Genomic DNA, 26,150 nt, shown 5'->3' on the forward strand with positions numbered 1-26,150 from the left:
GGTAAGTGCCAACGTGTGGGCGATCTTCGGTTTGCAAGGGCTTTTTCCAGCTCTGGAGGCGGGAGCCACCCCTCTCTGAGCCACCAGTTAAGCCTTGAGGACACTTTCCCAAACACCCCTGTCTTGTCAACATTGACCTTTGAGGAACCACAAAATGGGGTCCCACATCGTAACTACCCCTCACACGGGTGGCTCAAGCCAGGCAAGGCATGGGCTTAACTGAGTTTTCAGGTTATATTTCGACTCAGTCTCTCACAAGACACACTTCTTATTTTCAATCTGAGTGGAAGATATGTCTAAAATGTTTAAAGTCTCATTTCTGACTTAGGAAGGAGAGTCAGTCGGATGAAACTGAAGCTTTTTGTGATAGACTGTAGAAGCCATATGGCTCTTCACAGTTCAGGCTAACGACGGGGCAGTGAAGAGGTCTGGCTAACTGCAGGTCCTTCGGACAGCTCAGAAAAGTCATTTGCTGCTTGCTCGCTCACTTGTTTGTTTTATCAGATCCTCAGTGTGACTTGGCTTCCTTGTCTGTCTTTCCCATCACACTGGGATAAACTATCCCTCCCCTAAAATGATGGCTGAGCAATTGCATGTTAATCAAAGTACTGGTCTACCTTGGAGACTCAAGGAAAACCAACAAACAACAACAACAAACAACAAACAACTCCGGTCTGAAGACTTTCATATGTGGCCACATTTACTGAGGGTTGACTGTGTCAGGCTAAGCATGTTCTGTGCACTGTATCATTAAATATTCCCAACAAACCATTATCTGTCTACTTTTATTATCTTCATTTTACAGAGGGAGAAACCAAGACCTTGGGATACTAAGTAATCTCTGAAATTACTCTGTGTTTGAAAAGTACTGTTGAATGAATGAATGAATTCAAGTTTCTCCATGGAGTCACTTTTCCTAAAGGAGGGAAATTCCCCTAAATGCTAAAGGGATCAAGCTTGTTATTTGAGAATCCCACAATGCTTGGAATGTTGTTTATAAATCAGTTTCTCCAAGTTGAATTTCATTCCAAGGGCACTGAATAAAATTCAGTGTCTGAGTGAATGAAATTCAAATGTCTGAGTGAGGTCTTAAACTCGGAGGCTGTGCTCAATTCCACCATCTTGCTGATCATCTCAGGCTCCTGACTTGCTGTGGTACCCATCACACACCATTATTCACTGATTTTACAAATAACGTGTTGGGAACACTCATTAAGTCCCCACACACGTTAGTAGGTTCTGGGGATGCACTGATGAATGGGACAGACGTGGTTCATGCCTCGATGGGACCTACAGTCAAGGGACACCAGATTAAATGTCTTAAGAATGAATGAATGAAACGAAACACATCTCTTTGTACAGAGTCTGACGAAGTTTAGCGTCTGACATTTTCCTAGTGTGTGCCAACCTGTTACTGATAATTGGGCAGTGAACCCCTTGGGAACAGAGACCATTCTTCGGTCACATGCTGTATCTCTGAATCACAGAGAGAAAGGAGCTCTCTTTAAACATGACCGAGTGTGATTTCAATAAGCAACTAAAATAAAATAAAAATAAAATAAACCAAACCAAACTAGCAGTCACCACCCTTTTCTCTCTGGGTTGGCAGTGAATGGACGGGACGTAGCTAATGGCCCACAGGTACTCTAATAACTAGAATGAGTGGTATTGTTTCGTCTTCTATTTTCAAATTTCCTCACTTTTCATTCCTCAGTCTTCACTTGAAGAAGCTGAGGTCAGAGGGTCTCAGTGATTGGCTCAAACTACCCCATGTTCTGGATATTAAAGACGCCAAGAGAAATTTATTTTGCAGGGGTATTTTTGAACTTGGCAGCTAACCCTAAAGGCTGTCCAAGGCTCTCCTTATTTACTGGAAATTTTTGGAAAATGAGTCTGGTTATCAGAGGCTGCCGAGCTTTCAACAGCAAACAATTTTTTTAAACAACTCTCCCCGGTGGTAATGATTTCACTAATGAAATGCATTTCATCATCCACACACACATCATGGTGTGAATTATGCCTTAATAAAGAACGCTTCAAAGAACATTTATTATGGGATTTGCATTTCATTTGTGAAGGCAGATGCTGGACACCTGGGTAGGCCACTGGATCAGGCAGTCCCACTGGACCTCCATTCACTAGGAGTCACAAGACCATCAGTGACTCAGATAAAGTTCGTGAACAGAGAAGAGGAGGGGCACGTCAGCCATTTCCAAGATCGAGGAGGGTTTTCTAAATAAGATCCTTCAGAATTTTCTAGAAGATTCGGGGTTCCTTACAACTAAGCTCTTCTTTGATTCATTACGAAGACAAGCTTATTCATTCATTCAGCAAACATTTCATGAGTTCTCCCTTTGGGGGAAGAAAGGGTTACTTAAGGAGGGTAAGATATATTTTTATACTGCAAATTTAATTCTCAATGCCCTGCAGACATTTGCAAGGCACAGGATCCCTGTATAAATCCTTGCTAAAAATCAAGGTGCATTATGGGACCATCTACCCATTATTTACCCAAATAGCTACTGAGTTTTGATGGCGACAAGACACTGGGCCTAAGCTGTTAGGGTAATGTCACCAGTTCAAAAGGAAAAAGATGTCTGGGCTGATTTTTTTTTTTTTTTTTAATGCCAAAAGAAGAGTCAGATAGAACCAGCAGATGTCATTTATCACCTAAATGCAAAGTCCAGGAAGGGGGGAGGCACCCAACAGTGTATGAAGGCTTTGCAGCTGCACGGGTACAGACGTCCTGACTCTCTCTCTCCCAGGCAACAGCCCTCAGTTCTTCCTACTAATATCTGAGTCTATTTGAACATGCTTAGAATGCATACGCTGTGCAAACACGGAATATGGAACGGAGGGAATCTGTGGTCATGGGGTCAATGTCCTTGAGGGCTGAGTTGGGCGTAGAAATTCAACATGAAACGTGGGAACTGGCACATAAGTCCTTGCGGGGCTTGGGATTTAGAAAAGTCTGTGTCGGTCCACGTGAGCTGTGCCCTTGGTATTAGAAATTTGGTTCATCTGTCTTTGAGGGACTCCATCTAGAAGCCCTAGGAGATGGGGGAAAAATAGGAATCCTGAAGACCCTTGTGATTCCAATGCTCGCCGAGTTCCCAGTATGCCCCTGGCCCTCTGCTGAGCACCAAGATGCTTGTTTTATGCCTCTGGTGTCGGAAGACCATGGTCCCCACCAGCATCACAGACACGTGGAAGTGGCTTTGGTTCCTGGTGTTAGTGTGTCATGGAATTAAGATATTTGACATTGGAATCGATCAGCGAGTGTCTCCCATCCCATCTCAGATGAGGGAAGAAATGAAGACAAACAGCAGATAATAAAAGCAAGCACGGGGTCTGGGAGTCTTGTGTCTGCCTGAAGTTTGGCTTTGCTACGGCCGTGGCTTCTGCTCCATAGAACTCCTACATGATCGATGCGTTCAGGAGCCTGGGCCGCCAGCACGGTCGCCGTCACATTCCCTCATGTGTGAGCTGGGGTGAGGAGCAGGGTTGTGGGAGGCTAGTGGCAGGAAGGTAGCTTCTGGAGCGATTAAAAACCCACAGGCTGCTTGACCTGGGGCAAATGAAACTAGACCCCTTGAGTCTCAGTCTCCTAATCTGAAAATTGGGATAATAACTGCACCCTCCTCTTCGGATCCCTGTGAGAAGACGTGGCGGGATGCATAAAAGGCCCAGTGCAATGTCTGGCACTTTGATAAGAGCCCAGTTAGCACACGATCCAGGCAACGCACCCCATCCTGAAGCGTGGAAGCTGCCAGAGATGGGGGCGTGCAGCTACTGACGTCTCAGAGATGGGGTGACTTGGGGGGGGTGACCAATACAGGGCAAGGCATTTGGAGACTGAGTGTCCTGGATTCCCTGAGGATTCACAAGGGCAGACAGTGGATGACGAAGGGGCTGGGCTGTTGGTCAGACGCAAATGAGCCTCCAGGCCCTCCTCCCAGGGAAACAACCCCCACATGTGTCCCTCACTCACCCACCCTGCCCCACGTGGCACGGCAGGACTTGATCCAGCCAGAGAGGAAGCAGCCCAGGGTCTCTGCTTCCCAGCAATCTAGGCCCCAGGCAGAGAGACCGAGAACGCGTGTGAGCAAGACATACAGGGGGAGAGAGAGAGAGAGGAAAGAGACGGAAAGAGATGGAGAAAGTGGCAGAGACAGAGAGAGACACAGATGTTGAGAGAGAAGAAGAGAAAGAAAAGGAGAAGTAGGAAGAAAAAAAAACAAACGACAGGATGAGAAAAAAAGCAGTCGGAGGGAACGGGGAAAAAAAGCACAGAAAAGTAAAGGAGAAACAGAATAGGACTCACCGACTGCCTTCAAGGAGGCGTACTTGTTGAGCTCTTTGCCCGGTGGCTGCTGCTCGTAGGGGTTGGAGATCTGGCCCAGGCTGGGGTACGAATGGGGATGGCCCATCTGCTGGAGCAAAGGCGACGTGGGCACTGCGTTGTTCATCTGGGTCGTGTCTGCAAGTGAAGAGAAAGGAGGGCACGGTCACAGGTGGAGCCGGACCTTGTACCCATGCCCACCATCGCCGGGTCCCAAACTGCCCACCCTCTGGGGACACAAGAGGCAGAGCGGCAACGGGCTGCAGGATCCTCCCTGGAAAGCAGCTGAGGATGGATGGGCTAAGGGCAAATATATATATATATGACTAACTTCAATAACAGTCAAGGAAATGCAAGTCGGAGAGTGAGAATGAGAAGCCATTCCTTTGCCAAGAGATGGGCAAACGTTACAAGGATGGAAGGGCCACCATACTGGCAAAGATGTGGGAAACGGGCCCATCTCATAACCTCACGCGGGTGCCCGGTTTGCCACATTTGCAGAAAGGAAGGTGGCAGTGTGTCTGGAAATGCAAAATGAATGTGTGCTTGGACCAAACGATACCGCTTCTGGGGACTGAGCCTACAGAAATCGTGTCAGATTACATAGATATTTGTTCAGGGCTGCTTTTCGCACCGTTGTCTATAAAGTGACAAAAAGTGACGAAAGTGCACACGCAGAGAAACAAACTCAACTCCGTAAAGATGGAAATTCTTCAATAAATTACTGTACGTCCACATTACATACACGATGTGCATTCATATGATGGGATATCCTGCAGCTGTTAGGGAAAGAAATGTGTTTAAAAATGAATTAACTCTAGGGGCGCCTCGGTGGCTCAGTCCATTGAACCGCGGACTTTTGATTGTGGCTCAGGTCGTGATCTCGTGGCCGTGGGATCGAGCCCTGTGCCAGGCTCCTCGCTCAGCAGGGAGTCTGCTTCTCTCCCTCTCTCTCTCAAATTAATTAATTCAATAAATATTTTTAAAAAATGAGTTAACTCTATATATGCCAACCTGGCTAGTTTTTTTTGGGGGGGGGGGTCCTATTGTTTAGGGAGAACAAGCAAATGTGAAAGTAATGCATATAATATAGCATCTTTGTTAAAGAAAAGGAAATCTATGCATATTGGTTGCATGGTGAGATTTGCAAAAACAGAAAAAGAAATATCCAAAGACACACAAACAAAGTACTGGCTACTTAGAGGGAATGGGATTCGTGGGGAGAGAGGTTCATGATGTCTACTGGGAGGCAATAGTCTCGGAGCAGAGATCCAGAAATCCAGATGTGCTCACTTGTGGGTGGAGGTGGAGGGCGCTGGGGAGGGTGCTCAGGTCAGAGGGAAGGGCATGGCTGGAAGCCCTGGAATTGGAGGGGATGCAGAGTTAGGAGTGCGGGATGCCCCCTCACGTGGCTGCAGAGTGGTTGTGTTAGCCAAGTGGAAGGAGGTGGGGCTGGACAGGCTGGCGGGGCCCAGGAGGCCTTGGGAAGGGTTTCCCCATCACCCCGACAGCAGTGGGATGGGCGGAGTGAAGGGGAGAGTGAGGCAAGATGGAGTCCAGATGAAGCAATTATGGCTTAGTTTCAGGCAGGAAATACGGGTTCTCGCCAGCTTCATGAAGCACTTGGCCAGATCCAGAGAAACATGGCGGTGGGTGCGGGTGCTGTCTTGAGAGATCCCTGTTACCGAGCACACCCATTCCCCAGCTGCTGTGTTGGCTGCGCACAGCTCCCAGCTGCCCCCCAAACCCAGGAAGTTATTCTCCGGAATCACTGCCCTGACTTTAGTGTCTTTCATGGACTTCACCCCCAACACCTAGGGTGGTCGGCCAGCAGAGCCTGGCTGACCCTAGGACACGCAACACGCAGACCAGCCCTCCGCCTCAAGGTCGGGATGCTTTATGACGTAATGGATGCTCCAGAGCTCCCAGGGGTCAGAACAAACAACCTTCTTTCATAAAGTGCCGTACTGTATACAGTTCAGTCTTTATGGGCCACACAGTCTTATTACAAACACTCAACTCCATCCTTGTAGCAAGAAAGCACAGACATGATGTCAATGAGCGGGTGTGGCTGTGTGCCAATAAAACTTTATTTATAAAAACAGGTGGCTGCTAGATTTGGTCCAAGGGCCATAATTTGACCACCCCCGGTCCAGATTTTATCTGAGATGGAGACCCCATCCTTGAGCGGCTCCTTTATCTTTCCTGTTTTGTTTCCATCACAACTTGAGAGGGGCGTGTGTGTGCGCCTACGTCTGTGCGTCTGTGTGTGTCTGTAGCACTCCCTCAGTCTCATACACCTGACCCCTCACTCAAGTGCTGCTTCTAGACAACCCAACCCATGACAGATATGGAGTATGTCTGGCTTTAGAAACCAGTACACCTGAATGGAAAGAAGCAGGGAGACAGAGATAAGACGAGCACTTCTATTGCTGCACATGCACACAAGACCAACTACACAATGGTCAGGTCACCAAACATATGCCACATAACCCAGCCTCTGGCCAACATGGGAGGAAGGGGATGTATCCTTCTGCCATGATAGCTTCTTGGCTGAGAATCGGCAGGCGGCCAGGAAGGCCCAAGCTTAATGAAATCATGGAAGAGGTGTTGCATAAGGTAGAGCTTTTGCTGAAGCGTGGACCCCAAGATCCTCTGACGTGTTCCTCTCCAGAACAATCTGCTGGGGAGGTCTGTCTGCGCTCTCTGGACATGTCAGGCCAGACATGTTTTGTGCCCAAATGCTGGTCCAGCGGGAGCAGTTACTCTAAGTTCTCACTGTGTGCTGGTTCTGTGGTTTGGTTTGGTTTTGTTTTTCACAATCTCTTTTTTGCTGGACAGGTACTAGCTGTGTGTGTTCAGAGCTAGTACGTCCTCTGGCACAGTGCGCCAGGCGCATCTGAGTCATGGGATGAGCCGCCCATCGTGGCGACTATCTTAGTCTAGGTTTTCCCAGAAGTCACTGAGATAAGGACTCAAACAGGAGCAAATCTGGGAGGGAGGCTCAGGGGATACTGTAGAAAAGGGGTAGGAGAGGAAGACAGGGAAGTGAAAGCAGACACAACTAGAGATTCATCCCATTTTGGAATTCCAGTAAATGGTGTTGAGTGCCTATCTCAGAATTCTGTCACCCCATGGGGAAGTGAGCCCCTTACTGTTTATTTCTACACCAATTCCCATCGGTCATCAGACGACGGCTGCTTCTGGAGGACAGTAAGGCCTTACCACTTGCAACCCACCATGTTCCGGGGGGGCAGAGTGTGTTCTAGCACCACAGAAATTCTTATTCAGATGTGTAAGAGCTGGTATTTGGAAAGCAGGCCAGTAACTCATGCCTCTGGCCACAGAAGTGAGCATGTGATCCAAACTGGACAAATCACGATGCCTCTTTCTTCTCAGAGGGGAAGCAGGCATGTGATCTAGGAGGGACCAATCAGAATGCTCCTTGAGTTTTTCTACCTGGAACCTTTGGAGTCAAGGAGCCAGGAGGTCATGGATTCAAGTGAGTTTGAACCTGCCATGTGGAGAAGCTCTTTACTGTGAAGGAATAAGGACAACAGGAGGAAAGCAAAGAAGATAGGGAAACCCCTTTCTATAATAACCTAGTATGCTTCAAGGGGTATGCATGTCCCTTGCAATGTATAGTTTGGACTCGTGTAATTGTTGTATGGATTCCTTGGGGGAAATGAAGCTGACCAGAGGGGAGGCTGCCCATGTGGCTATAAAAAAAAGGCCTGGGGGTTATGTCAAGATGTAAAAGGCATTCCTCCTGGGTATTCTACAGAGATTTAGAAGACATTTCAATTGGCCTCAGTAGTACATTGGGAATGCCCAAAGACATTCATAAGCTAATTTAGTAATGTCTTTATGGCAAGTCCTGTTTTTTCACCCCTAGAAGTAAATCCCAAACATGAGCCTTATCTAGTTAAAGAGCTGACTTCTGTCAAGCCCACCCTTTCTCCCAAATCCTTGCTCCCTTAATCCTAGATCCCACCCACCAGGCTCAAATTTTGTTTCCAGGCCTGCCAGGGGAAATGTTAAACACTTCATTAAAGAAAATTTAAAAATCTGTACTGATGTTCCTCATCTCTTGGGACAGTCCTTTATATTATTCAACAGAATATTTAATACGCTATTATAAAGTATTTGCTTCTGGATGATTTCTCCCAAGTCCTGAGCTACCTCAAGGGCAGTGAGTAGTTAGTTAATATAAGTAGGCCTGACCAAGATGGCCTACCAAAGGAATCCCTCACAAAAGAAGAGATGGGGCTGCCCCGAAGTCACATTCCTGCCATCACACGCAGTGCCACAGGAAGCAAATTTCCGGCCGTTTTAGAGAGCCATTTTGTGCTCACTTCCAGACATCGAATATTCACAAATACTGAAATCCAGTCTCAGGGCAGCAATCAAGAATTATTAAACAGACATTTGTGACTGGTTTTTTTTAATGTTATTTTCATTTTACTGAACGAGAAGATGGAGTAGACCTGGCAACCCAGATTCTCTATGAGTTTGGTTCAAATATATCCAGCCGAGGAGGAGAGACCAAAGTCTAGATGGGAAGTCAGCCCAGCTTGGTATCTAAGCAAAACGGAACAATGGGGTGAGGGAAGAGCAGAAAGTGGGTACGATCTGTCCTTGCCAATAGAGGTGAGAAGAAAAATAAGAGAGATGGAGAGTATGTAGGTATATGTGTATTTGCAAATGTATTTTTATGTGCATATGTATACATACACATATGTATATATTAACTACCTATTTATCTCTCTGTGTATATCATTTAATTTACATAGTCACGGCCATAGAAAGCATCCAGCTGGCATCCAGTCTTGCCAACACTGTCCTGCTCTCAGCAGGATAGTTTCTCTTGTAGACACACTTTGGTCCCAGAGATATCATACCCCTTCACCTCTGCAGAAAGGTACTTCCTACCCAATGCCACAGGAGAAACCTTTCCCTGCCTCATTATAATTTTGCAACTCATTCTGACTCTTAGAAATAACTAACAAGGACTTGCTGTTCTGGGATGCTGTTTTCCAACAAGAGCCTCGGTCAACAAACAAGAAGTTGATGATGTCCCTGCTCTCTCCTTCCTAAGACAGAAGCGGGGTCTTATGTGTTTAACACTCATTTTCAAAGAAGAGTGAGAGAGAGCTACTCTAATTGGAAACATCTGGCTGACTTACCCCAGGTAACTGCTGTGTAAGTACCATTATATGCGCTATACCTTAGTCACTAAACAGAAATAAAATAAATGCAGTTCAGATAGGGTCAGCTAAGGTAAAAATGCTCAGTTGCAAACCTGGGAGGATGCTGTGGGCTTCTCCGTGTAGAAGAGACAAATAACAACTATCAGAAACTGGACCAATTTGGCTGCTCTTAGAAGAAAAGCAACAATAGTCAGTCTTTCAAGGCACATCACAGGAAGAACAGCTTGGAAAGGCCCAAGGTGGTTAAATGGTGCTGTTTTGGGGTGTGTACGCTATGTGCCTGGCTTGGCAAGGAATTTCTCATGCACTATATCTCTAATTCCTATATCAACCCTACAAGGTAGAGATCTACAGACAATGTATCTTTTAAAATAAGGTTTTCACCGTAGAATGGTTTTAGATTGATAAAAACACTGCCAAGATGGCACCGAGAGGGGCGTCTGGGTGGCGCATTCAGTGAAGCGTTGGATTCTTGGTTTCAGCCCAGGCCGTGCTATCAGGATTGTGAGACTGAGCCCCACATCGGGCTCCACGCTCAGCGAGGCATCTGATTGACATTCTCTCTCTCCCTGCCCCTCCCCACCATGCTTGCTCACGCTCTCTCTCTCCCCCTAAAATAAATAAATTAAGAAAAAAAAAAAAAGATGGCATTGAGAGTTCCCACCCCAGATCCAGTTTCCCCTGTTACTGACATCTTGTGTTGCAGGATACAAATAATGAACCACTTTGATAGATTACTATCAACAGAAGTCCACACTGTATTCAGGTTTCCTAAGCTTGGACCTAATGTCCTTTTCCTGTTCCAGAATCTCATCCAACTACCACATTAAACGTAGTCATCATGTTTCCTTAGGTGTCTCCTGGTTGTTAGTTTCTTAGACTTTCATTGTTTTTGATGATTTTGACAGTTTTGAGGACTGCAGGCCAGGTATTGTGTAGAGTGGCCCTTGAGTGTAATTTGTCTGATGATTTTCTCATGACTAGACTGAGGTTATGGGTTTGGGGGAGGAGAACTGTAAAGTGACATTCTCATCATCACCCATCAAGGATATACACTATGATGCCTTATCACTGTTGATGCTAACCTTCATCACCTGCCTGAAGTAGTGTCTGTCAAGTTTCTCCCACTGTAAAGTTACTCTATTTTTTTTTTCTCTTTTCATGCCATACTCTTTAAGCCACTCTGTACAACCCATACTTAAAAAGCAAGGAGTTACCTTCCACCTCTTTGAGGACAGAGTTTCTACATAAATTATTTAGAATTCTCCTTCATAGGAGACTTGTCTCTTTTCCCTACTTAATTATTCAACTTTCTTATATCACTGTGGACACATAGACATGAATTTTATCACTTTGGGTTATAAACCAATATTGTTTTATTTTGGGTTTTTGTTGTTGTTGTTCTTGTTTGTTTGCTCAGATTGTTCCAGATTTGGCCATTGGAAACTCTCAGTTGGCTCCTATGGCTCCCTTTCAAGAGCTTTCTTGTTCTCTAACAATACAAGTTGCTCTAGGTTCATCTTGTACATTCCCTGTCCAGTGCTAGAATCAGCCATCTCTCCAAGAAGCCTTGGTTGTTTATTTTGTAGAATGGTTTCAGCAACCAAGAGCTGGGTACTGGGTGTGCTCACTACTTTCTGGTCTCTCTCTGCAGACAGAGTAAGGAAATCATGTTTGTGTACTAACTCATGTGTACAGGTGTCTAAAAATATTTATATATTAAAATCTCTATCTACTTTAAGCTAAACATGAGTTCATCCTGCTATCTGTAACTGTAATCCATCATCACATGGATCATTCTAGGCTCCTCCTCTTGCTTACGGGTAAGCTCTCACACCAACAATAAGAAACATGGCTTCTGTTATCCATCAGCCATTGACTCAGTTGGCCATGGCATCCACATGTCTGGGAAAGGCTGTGGAATTAGGATTTATTACAGAAGAAACATGCAGAAAAATGATGATGATGATGATATTAATTGATTAATGATGAAGATGGTGAAGACACACTTATATACATAATACACAAAGGGATGTTATTAGGTCCCAGGCACTATTCTGTACCTGAACTAATCCAATAATTCATAGAACTTCTATGAGATACTATTATTAAGCCCATGTTGCAGAGGAGGAAATCGAGGCACAGAGATAAAACTTGCCCAAAGTTATACCATTTGCATATAGTAGAAAGACATAGCCTTCTGACTCTAGAATCTGTGCTCTTGGTCACTTCCTTATTGGGCCTACAGGAGTTAAATTCAAATTTCCAACATTCAAAAAAATCATTCTGCAGCCAGACAGTGATATAATTTTAAGTCACTGACTTTGGAAAGTGGTTTTTTCCCCCCCTCAATTTCTTTCTTTCTCTCTCTCTCTCTCTCTTTTTTTTTTTTTTTTTAGTTTTTAAAATACAATTTAATATTAAATTCTAATATGGTTAACATTCAGTGTCATATTAGTTTCAGGTGTACAATACAGTGATTCAACACTCTCGTGCAACACCCAATGCTCATCACAAGTGCACCCCATAATCCCCATCACCGATTTCACATCCTCCCACTCACTTCCCCTCTGATAACCATCACTGTGTGTTCTCCACAGTGCAGAGTCTGTTTCTTGATCTCTCTTTTTTTCCCTTTTTGTCTTTTTTGCGGGGGATGGGTTGTTTCTTAAATTCCACACATAAGTGAAATCATATGGTATTTGTCTTTCTCTGGCTGATTGATTTCACTTAGCCTAATACTCTCTACATCCATCTATGTTGAAAATGGCAAGATTTCATTCTTTTTGATGGCTGAATATTCATCCATTCTATATATCTACCACACCTTCTTTATTCACTCATGTAACAGTGAACACTTGGGCCACCTCCGTCATTTGGCTGCTGTAGACAAAGCTGCTGTAAACACCGGGATACATGAATCCTTTAGAATTAGTGCATCCCTTTTAAATACGCAATAGTGTGATTATTGGATCACAGGTAGTTCATTTCTAACTTTTGAGGACACCCTCCCCACCCCCATACCTTTCTCTCCGTTCTTGAGCATATTGAGGACCGGATTTGGATTTGGCAGGCAAGACCATCAGAGTTTTTGTCAAGGGTGGACCAATGAAGCAAAAGGATGGGAAGCCTGCCTCCTCTGATTCTAGGGAAATGAGAAAATGACAAGGAAAGAGAGGAAGAGATGAAGGAAATATCACTCGACTTTCCCTCGTTGGTTAGGGAGAATGATGGATGAAGGAATGCTGAGGGCAGGGATCTCTCATTTCACTCCTGGGTTTGGAACTCTGGGAGGAACTCAAAGTAAAGAAGCTCTGAACTGTAAGGTAGCAGCTAGTTAAGACACGGTGTGGGATGACCTCACTACCAGACTTCCTAGTTGACCTTCCTCAGGGAGCCTCATATACCAGATAGTCTGAGAGCAGGGATCCTGCTACAGAACCTTTCATTGTCAGGCAGTGGGTTCCACATGGTGGCATGGAGTGTTTCCTTTTACTTTATTCTACTCTCCTTTCTCTCCCAAGCAGATGGTTATAACGGACCAACTCAGACAAAAGTCACAAACTCAAAAAGGCCAAATAGAAAACCACATTAACCATATTAACACACACACACACACACACACACACACACCCTATTTCTCCAAGTATTACAGTCCTAATTTACACAGAAGGAAATCAAAGCCCAGAGAGGTTGATGTGCTTGCCCAAAGTCACACAAGATGTGAGTAACTGTCAGGATTTGATCCCAGGTTTGTCTGATGGCAAAATGGGTGCTTCCTCCACTAAGCTGAGCTGCCCCTAGCAAGGACAAGAAGAAACTAGAGGCTCAGCACTGAACCTTCTCGATGGAAAGAGACTCTTCTGTCTTGAGTATCTTCCTTCTTATAAAATTTCCCCCTCAGACCACTAAACCGCTGGTCAGATCTATGTTTTTTTGTTTCCTTCTTCATCCAGAGAACAGAACCTATGGTTATAACCCAGGGAACGAGCAAGATTCCCCTCGAACCCCATCCTGAGAATCCCTTACTGCTTTGTGGACTGCGCCTGTGCCCCGACCTCTCCATCCCGCTCACTCATCTGTTCCTCCTCATGTATTTGAGTGTCTGCGGTGTCCCAGGTATTCTGCTTGGTGGACAAGTCCTAGCTCTTGCACTACCTACTAATTAGAGGAACTCAAAACGTTTTCCCCAAGTTTTTTCAACACCCAAGAGGTTGCCTGGACCAGGAGGCCATGTTGGTCCTGCCCAGCTTTCTCCTTCATCCGCGCCCTCCCCAACATCCTCTCTATACCTGAAAGTACAGCCAGAGAGTGGTCCCAGAGCCACAAGCAGCCGCATCTGGCATGACATAATGAGGTAAGAATGGAATTTTGATTCAGTCCGTTCTGGATTCAAATTCTGGCTCTTCTCTTTGCCAATAGCATCTTGGGGTATGTGAGAACACATGCCTGAGCCTCAGTCTTCAGTTCTAAAATGGGGACATAGCCGCTTCCTCCGGGAGACCACATGTACAGAGTTCAGCATCCCACCCGACACAGAATAACCATCAAAGACATTATAGCCAAAGCTTTAGTGCCTCCAGTTGTCCAGGAAACAAAGATGACACTATGGGGTGGCCGCAAAAAGAGAGTGGTAGGTTTCCATAAGGCCCTCTCTGGACTCGGGATTCTTGGACATATTCCAGATCACTCAGTTGTCTCAGAACAGGACAAATGAGAGAGAATAGGGAGGAGATGTTCCTGCCGGGGCCAGTAGCACTGGTAATTCTCACAACAACAAAAAAGAGAATGCATGTTCAGAAATCATAGCAGAGCTCTGGCTTTTAGCTCTGTGTTCCTTTCTAGCCTTTCCAAACCTTTGTGCCCAGTATCCTTTTAAAGAGAAAACCTGGAAATTATAGTTTAAAACACCATGTAGATTTTTCTCTGGCCACAAGCAAGCAAAAATAAATAAAAAAATAAATCAAATCCAACTCAAAATTACCCTGAATTTGTCAAAAGAGAACATAGCAGGCTAGCCTCTCACCAGAAAATGTTTATGGAGAAAAAGAATTAAATCCATCTTATTGAATCTTGGTAGCAGAGGGACCAGTAGGGATTTGTAATGGAGGAAAAAATGCACATACATCATTGTAAAACCTTTGGTAAATAAGGCATTTGTGTTACCCATGGGTTTGTATCTCTAAGCATGCAAAACATTTTTTTTTTTATTTTGACCATTTAGGATGGGAATATTTTAAACTGGAGTTGTTAAATATTTATTTAATGTTCACTTCTGGCTAGTTTTTATGCAGGCTCTGGAGGGGCAGAGATTCATTTCAAATCTCGGGCTGTACCCCAAGGAGATGATAGTCCAGAATAGGAGGCCGACTAAGAACCACGCTGGGGATGCAGAGAACCGTTAAGACCTGTGCAGTTAGTGGCGTGATACAGCAAAACAGAGTTCCATGACTGCACAAGGGACCCAGTACCTCACCCAGTTTTAGAAGGTCGAAGACCTTCTTTATCTACATTCTGAGAAAGAAAGATTATCCAAGACAGTGACAAAGGACCATTTTAATTGGAAGTAGCATCAGTGAGCATGTTCAAGAAATGCCCATTTATTGATATCACTTCTGAAACGGGACAGCTCCAAAGTAGGTTAACTCGCGACCGAAGGCTCAGCATCACCACTGTGAATACCCAAGGTTGTTTTATGTGCACAGGGGCCATTTCCCCAAAGTCAAGTTCATGAACTCATCTACCAGTGCATATCCCCTTGATAGCCCAGTGTGGCCTGATTGTTTCTTTCCTGCCCCTTGTCTTCTTCTCCTTCCCCTGCACCCACTTCCCCCCAATTCCATCTATTTAGGACTCCCCCCCCCATCATGGTTAGACCTTTATTAGCTGCATGGTGAGCAACAGCCTGTCCTTTTGGCCTTCATTATTTCTAGTCCAAATGTGTTGTGGGATTAGAAACTAATACCCAACCTTATTAGAATAAGTTGGAAAGTAACAATTAACCACAGGTAAAAATACTATTTTCTTCCACAAAATGCTCTCCTTTTCCCCCTACATCTTTCTCAGGCTGACTCTGAATCATCTTTGCAGGGTCAGCTTATACATCATACCCTCCAGGGGAACTTCCTCACACCCTCCTATCTTAAATACTTCTACAGCTTTCTGTATTCATCTGCGAGGGCTGCCATAACCACAGAGGGCGGCCTTTAACAACAGAAATGTATTGTCTTACAGTTCTGGGGGATGGAAGGCTAAGATCAAGGTGCTCGTAGAGTCAGTTCCTTCTAAGGAGGTGAGGGAGAATCTGTTCCCTGCCTCCCTCCTAGCCTCTGGTGGTTTGCTCTCTTGGGCATTCCTGAGCTGGTGGAAGGACCACCCCACTGTCTGTCTCCATCCTCACATGGCGTCCTCTTTACGTGCATGTCTGTGTCTAAATTCCCCCCCCCCTTTTTTAAAGATTTTATTTATTTATTTGACAGACAGAGATCACAAGTAGGGAGAGAGGCAGGCAGAGAGACAGAGAGGAGGAAGCAGGCTCCCTGCCAAGCAGAGAGCCCGATGCGGGGCTCGATCCCAGGACCCTGGGATCGTGACCTGAGCGAAAGGCAGAGGCTTTAACCCACTGAGCCACCCAGGTGCCCCTAAATTCCCCCTTTTTATAAGGACAGTGGTTGTACTGGATTGGGCCCACTCTACTCCAGTATGATTAACCAATTTACATCTGCAACAACCCTGTCCCCAGGTAAGGTCACATTCCGAGGCACTGCTCCTTAGGATTTCAACGTGTTAACTGGAGAGGGACAGGATCAAATTGTAATACTCCCTTTACTTTGCTTCTTTAGCCAGAGGAATACTTCTAATTTATTCCCAAGGCTTGCTTTTCCAGACCGCTGAGGTCAGGGAATATGTTTCATCTCCATTCCCAGTTCCCAGAGCTTCCTCCATGGAACCGAATTCTAACTCCCACAGGAAAGGACAAGGGGAAAAAAGAAAAAAAAAAAAAAAAGACTATTTTTTCAGGCACCTGCTATGTGACAGGCAGTAGGCAAGGAACGCTACCTAAAAAATCAGCTTTTTCACTAAGAAAAATGCATTAAATGGGTTGGCTTAGCAACAGCCATTTTTGTTGCCATGAAACTTTTTTTTTTCTTTTTGGACTGTATGTGTCCTGGCTAAGTATTTTGTTGATGGACAATTTGATCCCTGGGCTGGCAAACAAGGACAACAGAAAAGCAGAGCAACAAAACAAATGAGGAACTGGGCTCAGCTTAACCAAACACCAGGGACACTACACTGCTTAGGTATGTGTTCTTCGGGTGGTGGAAACACAACGCAGATACCCCACAGACAGAGGCTGCAATATATCCTATACCAAGGCTTGAGTAGAAATGATTCTACACAGGGCCGCCTGGGTGGCTCAGTGGGTTTTAATGGGTTGGTTGGGTTGGGCCTCTGTGGGTTGGCCTCTGCCTTTGGCTGTGGGTTGGGCTCTGCCTTCGGCTCAGGTCATGATCTCAGGGTCCTTGGATCGAGCCCAACGTCGGGCTCTCTGCTCAGTGGGGAGCCTGCTCCCCCCTCCGCCTGCCTCTCTGCCTACTTGTGGTCTCTGTCAAATAAATAAATAAAATCTTAAGAAAGAGAGAGAGAGAGAGAAAGAAAGAAAGAAAGGAAGGAAAAGAAAAGGAAAGGAGGAAGGAAGAAGTGATTCTACACAGGGGTTGGAGGACACTCTAACAGCAGGCAACTTGTTGCTTAGGGAATTTTCAGTGTGCACCAAAAACACCTTTAGCTCTTGCTTTGGTTGAAACTTCAAAGAACCAATGCTTGGAGGACAGTATTCCCTGATTTCCTATCACCCATATGTTTTGTCTCTCAAAGAGCCCACTTGAATTGGGGTACACATGTCCCTCCTTTAGCTTTGAGAATCTATTTTTAAGGGCTTACCACATAGAGGATGGCTTTAGTTCACAGTGATAGACGCGAGCACGTCTCTCCCCATTTTCCGTATCTTCCAAATTTCCTAAATAACTTCCCTTGTGATTTAGGACGCCAATCCCCACTCTTGATGAGCATTTGAGAGCCCAGTGAGGTTATGGAGAGAGAACAGGTCACTTAGAGACAGGAGCCACGGGTTCAAATCTTGCTCAGGCAATGTGTCAGCTATGAGGTCTTAAGGTGAACGAGAGGAGAAGTGAGTTGGGGGAAATTGGAGGGGGCAATGAACGATGAGAGGCTGGGACTCTATGAAAGAAACTGAGGGATTTGGGAGGGGCGGGGGGTGAGAGGTTGGGAGGGCCTGGTGGTGGGTACTACGGAGGGCACGTATTGCATGGAGCACTGGGTGTGGTGCATAAACAATGAATCTGGGAACACTGAAAAAAAGAAAATTAAATTTAAAAAATAATAAAAATTAAAGATATGTAAATAAAAGAGAAACCATTAAAAAACTTGAAGAAAAAAAAAGAAGAAAAAAAAAACACTTGAAGAAAATGTTAAAAAAAAAATTGAGGGAGCTCTGGTGCCTCTGGTTCACTGCATATGAGATGGGGGAGATGGGAGGCTTCAGCGCTAACTGAAGGCAATGCTCATGCCAACAGAAGAATTGGAAGCAGGTTCTTGAAGAGACATTTGCTCACCGACCTACACTGTAGCACTATTCACAATAGCGGAGAGGCAGAAGCAACCCAAGTGTCCACTGATGGATGACGGGATAAAGAAAAGGTGCTATAGGGGCCCTTGGGTGGCTCAGTCAGTTAAGCGTCTGCCTTCAACTCAGGTCATGATCCCAAGGTCCTGGGATGGAGCCCCACATCAGGCTCCCTGCTCAGAAGGGAATCAGCCTCTCCCTGTTCCTCTTCTCCTCCCTCAACTCATGTGCCCGCTCGCGCTCTTTCTCTCTCTCAAATAAATAAAATCTTAAAAAAGAAAAGAAAATGTGAAATATGCATACAGTGGAATGTTATTCAGCTTTAAAAAAGAATGGAATTCTGACACCTGCTACATCATGGATGAACCTTGAGGACATCACACAAAGTGAAATATGCCAGCTATAAAAAGACTCATACTAGATGATTCCACTGACAGGAAGTACCTAGAGTGGTCAGATTCACAGAAAAAGAAAGTAGAACGGTGGCTGCTAGGGTCTGGGTGGGGGTGGGGGATAGGAATGGAGAGCTAGTGTTTAATGGGTAGAGAGTTTCAATTTTGCAAGATGAAAAAAGTTCGGGAAATCAGTTGCACAACAATGTGACTATATCTAATGTGACTGAATGGTGCGCTTAGAAATGGTTAAGATAGTAAATTTTGTGTTAGGCATTCTTTGCCAAAAATTTGACAAACAAATGTACATAACCAGTGCTTTACCCACACGACCTTCATTATACCTGAGGCCATTCTGTAAGCTAGGTGTCATTGTGCACAATCTGCAGATGAGAAAAATGAGCCACAAAGAGGCTCTAAACCATGTAGTCAAGGTCACAAACAGTAGAGACAAAGGCAGCTTCATCCAAAACTAATGCTTCTTTCTCTCTACTAGTTGATGAGCTATGACAGAGTCTGGAATAGGATAAAACGAGATACGTCCAAAAAGCACTGACCTTAATATTTAGCACATGTAAGAAATCTATAATATTAAATCTTTCTTCCCATCATAGCTCCACATTTTAAAGACATTCAAGCCCCAATAAAAACAACCTAACCATTTTGATCTTCTGAGAATGCTCCAAGTGGTGGTAGTTGATTAAACCAAATCCTTCCTAATTGCAGGTTCAGCAAATTCATTCACTGAATAACCCACTTATCCAATAATCACTATGTGCTATGGTCAATCCTAGATCAGGCATCTTTCTGGGTACGGGGGAAAGAGAAATGGATAAGACCTACTGTTACCTTTGACAAGATCACAGTCCAGTGGGTGAGGGTGGGGTGTGGGCAGGTAAACGACTTCCCTGTAACACAGGTAATATCGCCAAGTACTTAAATGATCTGAGACGGTCTGTTTCAAGATAAAAATTACTATATAGTAATCCCTCTTGAGCCAAATTCCTAAAAAGGATTAACAAGATCTAAAAAAAAAAAAAAAATACCCTTAAAATTACAAAAGGAAGTCACGATGAGATATCACTACCCATCTAAAAGAATAGCAAAAACAAACACAAAATTAAAAGTCCGACAATGCCCAATCCCAAAGGTGTGAAGCAACAGAAACTCTCATGCATTGCTCCTAGGAATGTAACATCATACAACCCCTTTAGAAAAAGATGTGTAGCAGTTTCTTTTAAAAGTTAAACACTGGTGAGAGGTTGGGAGGGTCTGGTGGTGGGTATTAAGGAGGGCACGTATTGCAGGGAGCACTGGATGTGGTGCATAAACAATGACTCTTAAACACTAAAAAAATTAAATTAAATTAAAAAAAAGAATATTTGAAAAAAAAAAGTTAAACATGTACTGAGAATCAGACTCTACAATCCCACTCCTAGGTATTTAATCAAAAGAAATGAAAACTTATGCACACACAAAAACCTTGTGATGTTTCAAATGGATTCATTCATAATCGCCCCAAATTAAGAATAAACCAAATGTCCTTCAGCTGGTGATCTGATATACAGGCTACATCCATGCAATGGACTAGCCCTGAGAAGGAGAGAGGAAGAGATTTTTTAAATATGCACATTATGCTAAGTGAAAGAAGGCAGACTCTAAATGCCAATACTATATGACATTTTAGAAAAGGCAGACTATGAGGACAGAAAACAGGTCTGTGGTTGTGAGATGAAGAGTTGGCTCCAAAGGGGCAGTCCAAGGAATCTGGAGGTGAGGTAGGAGGATGGAGCCATTGTGGGCCTTGATTGTGGTAATGATGACACGACTCCACACATTTATCAAAATTCACAGAACTGTTCACCAAAAAGAATCAATTTTGCTGTATATAAATTATAAAGTAAATTTAAATAATTTTTAAAAATATGTAAAGACATTGCCCTGCTTAGCAACACAAAGTTCTGCTGGCAGAGCAGAAAGTCTGAGGAATCTCTGAAATGTGGGGCCAAAATGGAATTAGATTAAAAAAGGAATCCACGGGGCAGCATCCAAACCGGAGGAGAGAGCTGCAGAAGATGGGTTCAAGCATCCCAGCGGTAATGGAAACAGGAGGCGGTGAGGACACTGACAAGTTACTAGTCTTGTGCTGCAAAGGAAGTTGCTAGGGAAGTAGAACCCAAGCCATCCTACTGCTCCCCAAACCCTCGGGCTTCTCAGTTTAGCAAGGCAACCACTAAGATTGAGAAATCTTCAGACAGAGCAATATGCAAAGTAGATGGGAGAGGTACTCAGGAACAATCATTGCCACCCAGAAGACCACCTGCCTAAGCATCCCATTGAGGGATACATCCCCCTCTTTCCTCAGCCCCTCTTCATAGAGCTGGGGAACTGCAAGTAACCACAGGCCCTGTCCATCTCTCCCCCATAAAGACAGCACTAAGAAACCCAGTAGACAATATAACAAGAAATCTTAGCCACAAAGATGAGTACCCAATCCAGACACACCTAACCCATGGAAACACCAACATTATATAATCTCTAAAAGTAGAATAACGTAAATCCAAGGATATAGAATGAACAAAACCATTAGGTCAGGACTTTAAAATAAATGTAATTGATATTCTCAAAGAGATGAAGGCTATTGCATACATGAAATAAGAACAGGTATTTATGCAAAAAGAACCAAAGAGAGTTCTTCCAAAAAGAAAAGCACAATTGCTGAAATGTAGATAAGGAACTTCACAGAGACTTAATTTTATCTGGAGGATTGAAGGTAGGCTTCTTAGAATCTGCAAGCTCTCCATTGGAGATCACTCCTCTAAGAACAAAGGTAAAGAATGATGGAAAGTCATTGTATAGTTCTTAAAGAACCATAACAAACTCAGAGCAGCTGGAGCAGCAAATCCATGGGGAAGAGTTCTTTCTTTTTACTCTGCCTTCCCATGGCACTAGCCATGAATTATGTTGCAATGAAAGTGTTCGCAACCACCAGCCATGAATTACATGGCGGTGAAAATGTTCAGTTGCAAGTAAACAAACACACACACACACATGCACACGCACATGCACACACACACACACACACACACACACAATGTGGGTGCTTTCAACTAATGTGTTTCCTTTTACTCTTCAATTCCTATTACCTGTGGTAGGTTACATTTTCCAAGGTGGTCACTACAGTATCTCCCCAGTCCATTTGTTCTTTTTATAATACAATGTTGACAATTCTCCCATCCAGTGGGATATCTGTGTTGTGTTCCCTACTGCTGAAGCCTCACAGATCTTTGTGTTTTCTCCTGCCAACTGAGTCAGGCAGAAGTTATGCTCTGTGAATTCCATGACTAGATCACAAAATGCCAGGCAATTCTGCTTGCTTTCTTGGGATGCCAGCTCTTGGAACTCAGCTACCATGCTGTGAGGAAGCCCAAGCTACCTACAGAGGCCATGCATAGATGTTTCTGCTAACAGTTCCAGTCAAGGCTCCAGGAGGCAGCCAGAATCAATTGCCAGATATGTGAGGAAAAAAGTTCAAGATGACATCTGCCTCAGCCACCATCTGAACACTACTACACAAGAGACCCGGAATGAGTACCGACCAGCTGGGCAGAGTCAACCTCTAGAACTATGGGTGACAACATGATTTTTTTTTTTTTTCAAGCTGCTGAGTTGTGGGGTGATTCAGTACACAACAATACATTAAAAAATCTTAGTTTGTAGATGTGAAAATATGAAATTTACATTTCTTTAAAATAACATCCATTTCTAACTTCATGGGAAATTAGATGAAATTGAATCTTCAGTCCCCAACATTTGCTACAGCTGGGGCGATGAGAAGAAAAACAGGGTTCTCACACCTTGACTCAGTGTTATATACCCACCCTGTCACTGTCACCAATAGCGGATAGGCTGAAACTCAGGGAGAAACAAAGGGACAAGGCAAGGGATGTGGATACAGAACCAACAGGGAATGGAGGGATCTTTTTTTCAGCTAAATATTTCTAAACCAGTGGGGAAGAAGAAAGTTTTGTATAGGGAGCTCTGGACTTGGACTTCTGGCTGTGTGATGTTGGATAGGGGACTTAATCTCCCTGACCCTCTCTTTTCTCAACTGTAAAGTGAGAAGAATAATAGTTATTTCATAGGGGATATTCTTCCTCAAAAATATCTGGTGAAAATGGGGCACCTGCATGGTTCAGTTGGTTAAGTGTCTGACTCTTGGGACACCTGGGTATCTCAGTCACTTAAACATCTACCTATGGCTCAGGTCATGATCCCAGGGTCCTGGATTGACTCCCACATTGGAATCCTTTCTCAGTGGGTAGCTTGCTTCTCCCTCTGCCTGCCTCTCCCCCTGCTTGTGCTCGCTCGCTCTCTCTCTCTCTCTCTGCCAAATATACAAATAAAATCTTCAAAAAAAATAAGTGTCCAACTCTTGATTTTGACTCAGGTCATGATCTCAAGGTCATGGGATTGAGCCCCATGTCAGGTTCTGAGCTCAACAGGGAGTCTGCTTGAGATTCCCCCTCTCTCTCCTTTTCCCTCTGCCCCTCCGCCACCCAAATAAATGAATAAACAAATCTTAAAAAAAGATACATCTGGCTTAAAATGAACCCCTGGGGTAAACAAATTAGAGATACTAGAACCAGGTCAGATGGAAAACCTTTTACCTTAGGATGAATTATAAATCAAGATGTCTCAGACTGAATCATTTTTGACATGTTCTCTCTGAGCTTGCTGGATGCCCCACCACTACACAGCTTCCAGTCTCCACTGCTCCTGGTGAAGTTTCTTGCATCCCCATCCCAAACCCCTATCACCCCCATGGCAATTACACACCATACTTATAACTCAGAGCTTGGGGCAAAGCTTTCGTTGAACTCCCACCTAATGGCCATTCCTCCTTGCTGGTTCCCTCAGGGTAATTCTACACGAAATATGCGTCCCAACCCTCATCTCCAGGGAGTTTGAAAGGTTGTGCCTTTTTGATATTCCCTTCAAAATATTTCACAAATCTTCCACCGCCCCCACTCCCTGTTCACCGCCCCTTTTCTTGACCAAACTACCATTGTCTCCTACCTGGGTCCTCCTACTGAGATGTCTCATTTCCTTCCCCCAGCCCTTCTGGTCCATTAAGCACTCACAAGTCTGGGCATATCACATCACCCCCTGCTTGAAATCATTTAGTTAATTCCCACTGTACTTTTGGGTAAACTCAAAATCCACACCATGTACAAGGAGGTCATGCATGACCTGAGGCTGCCCACCAAGCCAGCAATTGGCTTCCTGCCACTTTCAGCAGCACTGGCCCTCATCAGGACCTTCTCACACATAAGTCAGAGCCTTCACACATATTCTTGCCTTTTGTTTAGAATGTTCTCTCTTCTCCTGATTTCTGGTTCACCATTTTGGACTCTGCTTATGTCTATTTTTTTTTTTTTTTTTTAGGGAAGGCTTTCTTGAGCCTCCTCCTCTATATAAATCTGTCCCTCTGATAATAGTAATGATGATGATACTATTACTAACAACAATAATAACCCTATCCTTTCTATCTATAGTTACAGTTCATAAAAATACATTTCCTTGAATGGTTATTTAACTGATACCATGTCCTCCACTAAATGTGCAGTGACCAAATCTGATCTGCTTACTGGTTTAATGCCAGCACCCAGCACAATGGCTGGCCCATGGAAACTGCTCAGGACATGTTTCTGGATGAAAAAGATGGTGAATTAGCACTGCCTGCAAGGTTCCAGACGTTATCCTGATTGACTCTATGACTCCAACAGGTGTCTCCTGCAGCAAAAATAACTTTGCCTCTGAAAAGGTTTGCCCAAACCTGCTTCCTGAGATGTGGAATTTTGCATTCTACACAGTGTGCCCTGTTGTTAATTCTCTACCCATAAGGATGGCTCAGTCTCTTTGCCATTCCCAAACATTTGGTTGTTGGGGATCTCATCTGATCAGTTCATCTTTTTTTATTCTGGGAACACAGATTAGCCTATGGACAGGCTGTGTCTGAGATTAGATGTCCTCTAACCCTGTTCCAAATTTCTGTGACCTGGAAATCAGTCAAGCTAGCTAGCGTTTGTCTGAGACACTGTCTCATCATTTTCTTGTCTCTGGATAGTACTGCTGGGTTCAAATATGTCTTCTATGTAGAGCCCCTTTGACCAGGGGTCAGAGGCTGGCTTCTAGGTTCCACATTCCCAGGTCCCTGGCAGAGACAAAGGCATGAGGGTGGGAAGGTGTCTGTGTTGCTCAGGACAAGGAGGGCTCCCCCAGTGTCTCAGAGCTAGATAACTCTGCCAAATAGCCAAGTGGTTAAATGTTGAAGGCTGTAAATGAGGCTCATCTGTCAGCCGTGGGCGGGCACCAGCTCCATCTGCTGTTTCGGGAGCCCGGAGAGTGATTGGAGGAAGCAGCTTGTAAGCGTGAGGCCCAAGATGGGAGGCAAAAGCTTCCTCAGAAGACTGTGGAACAGCATACCTCGAAGACTCTACCAGGTCCCTTCAAAAGTTTTACAGATGAAAAACAAAACAGAAAAACAAAACCAAAAACAAGACCTAAAGAGGGGGTAGGCTTGGCCATCATCACTCAGCAAATATGCATTAGTGCCAGGATGAGAGTCAACTCTCCAGAATTCTAGACTGCTTCTCTCACCAGGCACACCTCACCCAACTTCTACCAAGCCCGTGGGTGGAAGCGATGCTCTGAGAAACTTGAGAATAAAATACCCCAGTTCTCTTCTCTACGCTTCCATTTGTTCTTCAAGAATCTCTTTGTCCCTCTAGAACCTCAGAATAGATCTGATCACATTCATTCACCCAAACAGTAGATATTTTTGGAGTGCCTCTATGCACAAGGCACCATCCCGGGCATTGGGAATACATCAATGAAAAATGGACCTTGTTCCTCCCTCTGGGAGCTCATGATTTAGTGGGAAAGACAGAGAGTAGGCAAAAGGAAATCATATGAGTTCATACACAAATTATGTCAGTTTTTTAAGGAAAAGTATCGGGTACTAGTTGTGCCCAATTCATATGTTGGGGGATATTATGAAGAATTAACGGCTCTGTTCCCCCACCCCTCCATCCTTCTTCTAATACAGTGACCTTTCCCTACTGGGAAGACAGCCATAGCACAGTCAGAGGCTCAATGGAGAGCTGAGACAACCAGACCACCAAAGATTCAGATTCCAGGTTTTTGAGCTTGTGCTGATAAGGACAGGCATTTGCTGAGTTTTGTTTGTTCCATCTCTGGTCCAGAAGATAAGAGGAATTCTGGGCCACAGGAGAGGAAGAGGCTAGGCAAGAGAGGAAGTGAGTGAGCTGGTGTTGGCATGGATTCCTGGGGACAGGGTCCTATATGCTGCTCACGGTGGAAACAAAATATGGATCTCTGCCACTCAGATCTCCAAGCATATCAAGAGTTGGCCCCAGAGCAGAGAGACTGGTGGCTAAGAAGGGAATAAGAAATTCAGAAAGAAGCTGGTTTTCTCCCAGGCAGCCAATGAGGAGGCTCCCAGCCCCGGGTCCTCCAAGATCAAAGGCTGGCAC

General features: G+C 44.5%; 1 protein-coding gene across 2 annotated transcripts in view; it reads right to left on the minus strand.

Moving 5' to 3' along the window:
• The window catches only part of SHISA9 (shisa family member 9), a 273,480-nt gene that overhangs the window by 21,005 nt on the left and 226,325 nt on the right, over positions 1-26,150 (minus strand). For both annotated transcript variants that reach the window (XM_045992497.1, XM_045992498.1), the window contains exon 3: positions 4,325-4,480. In XM_045992497.1, coding sequence (XP_045848453.1) covers positions 4,325-4,480 — 156 coding nt within the window. The remainder of the gene's footprint in view (positions 1-4,324; positions 4,481-26,150) is intronic.

This window comes from Meles meles, chromosome 21 (genome assembly GCF_922984935.1).
Source record: "Meles meles chromosome 21, mMelMel3.1 paternal haplotype, whole genome shotgun sequence".
NCBI classification, from domain to species: Eukaryota; Metazoa; Chordata; class Mammalia; order Carnivora; family Mustelidae; genus Meles; species Meles meles.